The 6,896-nt window shown below is 48.3% G+C and overlaps 1 protein-coding gene across 1 annotated transcript; it reads left to right on the forward strand.

The window, feature by feature from the left end:
• Positions 1–968: 968 nt before the first annotated feature.
• On the forward strand, positions 969–3,747 carry LOC102749958 (olfactory receptor 10V1-like). The gene is made up of 2 exons (XM_081809294.1): positions 969–1,922; positions 3,451–3,747. The coding sequence occupies exons 1-2, from the start codon at positions 969–971 to the stop codon at positions 3,745–3,747; spliced, it is 1,251 nt and encodes a 416-aa protein (XP_081665420.1).
• The last annotated feature ends 3,149 nt before the right edge of the window (positions 3,748–6,896 follow it).

Genomic DNA, 6,896 nt, shown 5'->3' on the forward strand with positions numbered 1-6,896 from the left:
AGCTTGGGGGAGGTGGGAAAAGTGGGATGCTACAGCTGATGCACAAGTCACAAGTGTCTTTAAAATCAACTCACCGGGGCGCCTGGGTGGCTCAGTTGGTTAAGCGACTGCCTTCGGCTCAGGTCATGATCCTGGAGTCCCGGCATCGAGTCCCGCATCGGGCTCCCTGCTCGGCAGGGAATCTGCTTCTCCCTCTCCCACTCCCCGTTTGTGTTCCCTCTCTCGCTGTGTCTTTCTCTGTCAAATAAATGAATAAAATCTTTAATAAATAAATAAATAAAATAAAATCAACTCACCGGACCTTACATTCTACAAGAATTCCCTACAGCATCAATGACCCTGCAGGCCCAGCCTCTGTTTAAACCTATTTAACAACGTCAAGCTCAGCCCCTCCATCCCCACTCAAAGACAACTCTTCAAAATGTAAAAGAAAGACTGTCATTAAAGTCTTTAAAAAACAACTCCATATATAGACTTTACTCATCCCACTTCCTTTTTTATAATAACTCAACAGGTGAAGTAAAGTGGCATCACAGTGAACAGTTCATTCTCAGTGAACAGAGGGCAGAATTCCAAAAAGCTAATAGGAAGAAGACAAGGGCCAAGCCTGGCAAAGGGAGGTGGAGGTCCTAGAGAGCTGGCTACACTCCCATCTCTAGAAAGGGCCCTAGAGGGGCGCCTGGGTGGCTCAGTCGGTTAAGCGACTGCCTTCGGCTCAGGTCATGATCCCGGGGTCCTGGGATCGAGCCCCGCATCGGGCTCCCTGCTCTGCGGGGAGCCTGCTTCTCCCTCTCCCACTCCCCCTGCTTGTGTTCCCTCTCTCGCTGTGTCTCTCTCTGTCAAATAAATAAATAAAAAATCTTTAAAAAAAAAAAAAAAAAGAAAGGGCCCTAGGGCCTTCCATGACTTGGAGAATTGCTAGAAAACTGCCTTTTCCAGCCTAGGAGTTCTACAGAGGAGAATGTAGGATGGCCCTACTGCAGAAAAACCACACCTTAAGCTCTGAGTTTATCATCTTGGGCTTTGGGGACCTGGCCGAACTGCAAATCTTCTTTTTTGGACTCTTTCTAATCATGTATCTCGTCACCCTAACAGGGCACACAACTATTGTGCTCATCACCCTCATTGACTCCTGCCTCCAGACCCCCATGTATTTCTTCCTTCGCAATCTGTCCACCACTGAAATTTGCTATATATTGGTGATTGTCCCCAACATGCTGGCCAATTTCCTATGCAGGAGCCAGCGGATGCCCTTCCTGGGCTGTGCCTTGCAAATGCACCTCTTCATCGCCCTGGGTGGTGTAGGGTGTTTCCTCCTGGCCGTGATGGCCTATGATCGTTTTGTGGCCATCTGCAACCCACTGCGCTACACAGTCATCATCACTAGGGCCCTCTGTCTGCAGATGCTGACTCTGGCATGCATCAGTGGCTTTGCACTCTCACTCACCCTGACTATGCTGATATTCCTCCTGCCCTTTTGTCAGTCCCACGAGATCAATCATTTCTTCTGTGACATCCCTGCTGTGCTGTTTCTGGCCTGCTCGGACACAAGAGCCAAAGAGATTGCAGTCTTCCTTGTCTGCATGGTCATCCTGTTGATTCCCTTCTTGCTGATTCTGCTCTCCTATGCATTCATTATTGCTGCCATCCTCAGAATGCACTCAGCCGAGGGAAGGAGCAAAGCCTTTTCCACCTGCGCTGGGCACCTGCTGGTCTCTGTTCTGCACTATGGCTGCGCAATATTCATCTACATCCGCCCCAAGTCACGCTACACCCCGGAACAGGACAAAATTGTGTCCTTAATCTACACCAATGTAACTCCCATGCTCTACCCTATGATCTATAGTCTGAGGAACAAGGAAGTCAAGGGTGCCCTCAGAAGACTTCTGGTGAGCTATAACCAGATGAGGCAGCAACCCAATGCAAGGGGAAGGGGAAGATATCTATCTTCAGAACTGATCTGGCCCCCTTTCAAGAATCCAGTTGGTCATCCCTTGTGGTTCCTTCCACTCCTCCCTCCGAGGACTACTCCACGGTTCTGTGCACCTGGACCTTACAGCCCCTTTCCTGTGGTAAGAGAAATAGAATGAATCCTAAGGCTTTCCAAGATGTGGCAGTTCTGGGGTGTTTGTGGATGTTGCACTGTCCCTTCATGGACAATTACATCATCTGGAGCACTGTCAGAGACAGACACTGATAGGAAGAAGGTCATGAGCTGACCCAAACAAAACAGTAAGGCGACAATTTCTCTGGCCAAAGAGCTAGCAGGAACAAAAATACAAAGAGCTCCTAAGTCGAAACTAGGTAACATGGAAAGGCAGAGCCAACTCTGAAACTGAATCCCACATCATCAGAAAATAACCTGGAGATCACCTGAGACACAACGATGCCAACTGAATCAGTGGCACCACCAGGGGCCTGTAACCTGTTCCATCTTCATCCCATTCACTATCCTCACTAAGGCATTTTACAATCTCCCCACTTCTGGCCTCTGGGCCAGCTGACTCCTCCTCATCCTTTAGTGCCCCCCTATCCCTGGTGGCCTGTGCAGACTGCCTCCCCTCTGATCTACCCTGCTAGGCTTGGGGAGGTGCTCCTCCTCTGTGGCCCCATGTGCTTACTCATCACTTAGTACTGAAGAGGTTTGCCTGTCTCCCTGACTGACCTGGAGACTCCTTGAAGGCAAGAACTATCATTAATTTCTGTCATCCCAGCCCCTGGCACATAATAGGTGTTCAATAAGAAGTAATTGAACTGTGAACCCCCATGAGCTTTGGCATAGGAATATCTTCAGACCCCAGATGCTAACAGAATTAAAGCCTTCAATATTCTGCTGAGCTGAGGCCTCTGTGATTCAGGGACTCATGTCGGGTGTAATGATCCCAAGAAAGTGTTTGCTGACTCCACTTCCACCCCACAGGCTGGGATAAATGATAAATGCCATGGGTCCCTGTGTTCCCCTCCATCACAGCACTTAGCAGGAATAATTCTTGAATGAATGAATGAATGAATGAATGAGTGAATGAATGAATGAATGAGCACCCTGTGTGTACCAAGCGCTGGACATGGGACTTGGGGTACAGAAAAGCATAAGACATTGTCTCTGCCCTCAAGGAGCTCAGAAATTAGCCTGGGGGGGCAGTTAGACACCAAGACAACTTGTTTTAATGCAATGGTTACAAACTATTCATTCATAGAAAGGAGTAACTAGTCCCAGCACCATACCTTTGAACACCCACATGCTGTTAAAAGGGTCAGGAAGGAAGGGGCCTAGGACCTTGATGACCCTTCATTGGACAACTAAACCAACACCATGACCACGTCCCTCTAGACTCCATGTTCAGTCAACGATACATTTCCTTATACTTTAAGCCCATAAAGCATTCTTAAGTGATGCACAGAAAAACGTCATGAGCATCAGTTATTTCCAACCTTGCCTGCTCTCCTCAGGTCACGGCTCTTACCGTCTTGCTTATCATGCTAGGTGATGATCCCATTTTCTACCACAAAGAGGCCCTCACAGCCATCAGAGGGGGCACCCCTCAGTGGGAGCGGCAGATCCTGGAGGGCAGGAACAATATGGATCATTTTTCTAGTACCCAGCCCTACTTGCTCTTTGGTCAGTGTGACTGCAAGTCACTGAGAGAATATGGTGACAACAGAGAAGAATCCACTAAAGTCTCTGCCCAGGAGCACGTAGACCAGCAAATTCCTGCTGACAGTCCAAAGCTAATGATGCTATGCTGAAAGATAAGCCCATGTTGCTATCAAATGGGGCAATCCTTTTGCACACTTCCTGGGATTGTGGTGAGGATTGCAAGGCACTATGCTCGGAAAGAGATGCTTAGCCCAGCACCTGGCATGCCAAGTGCTGGATCCACAGCAGCAGGAATTAAGCACAGCGATGCCCTCATAAAAGAGTGCGTGGGCACCCCTGTATTTGGACAACCTTAGGTGGGTGCTTCTTCTTTTATCACTTCAAGAAACATTAGCTCCCACTGCTCTCTCCCCTAAATCCTTCCCTAGTTTCACAATAAAGTAGTGAAATGTTGACAAGTGGAGCTGGGTGAAAGGAGGGTGGGATTTTTAATACTATTATCTCTCCTGTGTATAGATGTGTAATTGCCATAATAAAGAGTTTTTAAAGGTAAAGGTACTAATGAGCCTCCTTTGCCCGAGCGGTCCCCTTGCTTAGAATGCTCTCTCGCATCTTTGCCATTGATCTAACCTCCATACTTCCTTTAAGGCCCAGCTCAAGTACCATTTATTCCATGACCCCTTTTTGATTACTGCCTTGGTCCACTTGTCACTGAAGGCAGCTCTAATGAGAATGTCACTGACAGGAGTACAGCCTCAGGTTCCCATCCAGCATGGCCTTGCTATCTGTGAGAGAAGGAAGTGACAGCGCCAACCCAGGGACCCCGTGCACGCACATCCGGCCTGGGAGGGGAAGGGGCCAAGACAGGAAGCCCCACCACTCCAGGCAGCACAGGGTGCCCTAGGGAGGAGGGAAAGCTCTGGAGATCACAGGGCCCCTGCAGGGCTGTGGGGCAGGGAATGGTCAGAGGTGACGATAGCCCACTACCCTCCTCAGCAGTCTGGGGGGGGAGGGGATGTTCCCAGAAGGAAGGAGCCAAGGAATCTGTAAGGGAAGAGAAAATGCCGACTTGGCCTAAGGTAGCCCAGGAACAGTGGCTAGGACACATTTAGGGGGATTGACTGGATGGGAGATGACACTAGAACATGAGTGGCTGTGGAAACACCTGTCATCAAGACGGGAATAAGAGAGGGAAGCATTTGGGGAATGAGGGAAATATAGTGAGGTCAGTTGGGGGCTGGTTGTGTTCCGGGCGCCTATAGGACATCCTAGTTTGGGTTGATAACTGACTCGAAGCTCGAGGTCAAGAAAAATGTTGAGTATTTGGCAAAGAGATCCACATTGATTTACCCATCACCTTCCTTGAATTTATACGCCCTGGCCCTGTCACCTCTTAACCATAATCATTACAGATGATGCCTAATGTGTTTTTAAATATATTTACTACAAAAAAGGGGGGGCGCCTGGGTGGCTCAGTCGGTTGAGCGACTGCCTTCGGCTCAGGTCATGATCCCAGGGTCTTGGGATCGAGTCCTGCATCGGGCTCCCTGCTCGGCGGGAAGCCTGCTTCTCCCTCTCCCTCTGCCTCTTCCCATGCTTGTTTGTGCTCTCTCTCTCTCTCACTCTCTGACAAATAAATAAATAAAATCTTTTAAAAATAAATATATATATATATATATATATACTACATTCTGAGCAATTTTTCTCCGATTCAGAAATGGACTCAGGCCGTGACTGCTACCCAGGCCGGCATGCGCACTATGGCCCTCCTGAGGATCTAGCTGCCTGTGTTTTCTGTGTTCACACACATATGTGCATGTGTACAGAAGTACCTGGAAGGGGGAGAAAAGCAAAATATTTCTTCATGTAATATTGATGAAATACTGATGAAGCAAGCTGTCAGTTGCCCTCTGGAGGAATAACTTTCCAGGTAGGATGAGCATTATGCGTGGAATTTAGAAAGGCTTGCTTTTTGGAAGCAGCTGAAAATCTGGAAGACAGGCAAGGCTGTGCCGCGCTGGCCCCGAGGTTTGGTGACAGAACAACTTTGTTGAGGTTTTAATAGTATTGTGTCGTTCATTTGGGAACCAATTAGAAGTTTTTCCGAACAATGATTGCTGAATAACTTCCTTAATTTGTGTTCTGCTTACAAAGGTAGTTCATGCTCACTGTCAAAAATAAAGAAAATATGGGCAAGTTTGGAAAAGAAAACAAAGATCAGTCATCTCACTTACTAAGACAACCACAATGAAAATGTTGGTGTCTCAGGATGAGATGAGCTCATTCATATTCAGCGCTTAGAACACTGACTGCAACATGGTAATCACCCAATAAATGTGACTGGTTATTATTATTCCATCGTTGGTAGGCTTGCAAAAGACTTTCCCCGTTCAAAACTCAAATAAAGCTCATCTACATGTTCTTCTAGTATTTCATATTGATTTTACTGTGTATGTAATACACAAATACTTTGTCATTATGAACAATTTGTATAATACAGAAACTTGTGGCAAAAAATGTGGATGTAGTCCTTCACTCGCTTCCCTCCCATGCTCCCCTGACATATGTAACAACAGTCTAACACGTCACTCACTGCATTTCTTTAGTGACTCTTGGCCGCATCAGCAGAGAACTCTGTCCAGGAGTGCAAACGCCCTGCACTTCCCAGCCCACCTTGTGCACAGGCTGAACAAAGGGAGAAAAAGTAAGATGTTTGAGGAGCTGGGTGGGAGCTCTGGCGCCAGGTCCAGAGGTGCCAACTGCCGGAGAAAAAAGTCAGAGGGCACGAGGGGGTACAGGACCCCAGGACACAGCACAATCTAAGGTGTGAAAAAATGTCTATGGAAATAAAAGGCACAGGAATAAGCAGCCTGCACGTGATGGTGACCAGAAAGAGATTCCACGGGCACGTGGGAAACGCCGGAAAGAGCTCGTTAGCAAGTCAAAGCAGACCTTTCCATTTGTCTTGACGGACAGATGTCGGCGTGACCCAGTCATAATACTTGGACAATACTCTTCATCCTCACATCCAATCCTGCCTGAAATCTATGACTTTGACCTGCTAACAGTTCTTCCTGTGTTTCTCATCAATCCCTTTATCCACCTTCCCTGCTCTCGCGTCCGTCTCCGCCCTACCGTCAGCCTCCCTCCCCAAGTATGTCAGCTCCGCGGGGAAGAGGCTTGCCGCCGCCCGCCTTCGGTACCTGCTCTATTCCCAGGTCCTGGAACAGCGGCGGGTGCGGGGACCCTCAGAACAAATACTTGCCCGAGGCAGCGGCTCGAGGTGGGGAGGCGTCCC

The sequence above is a fragment of the Leptonychotes weddellii genome, chromosome X, assembly GCF_054177405.1.
Source record: "Leptonychotes weddellii isolate Sample4059 chromosome X, ASM5417740v2, whole genome shotgun sequence".
NCBI classification, from domain to species: domain Eukaryota; kingdom Metazoa; phylum Chordata; class Mammalia; order Carnivora; family Phocidae; genus Leptonychotes; species Leptonychotes weddellii.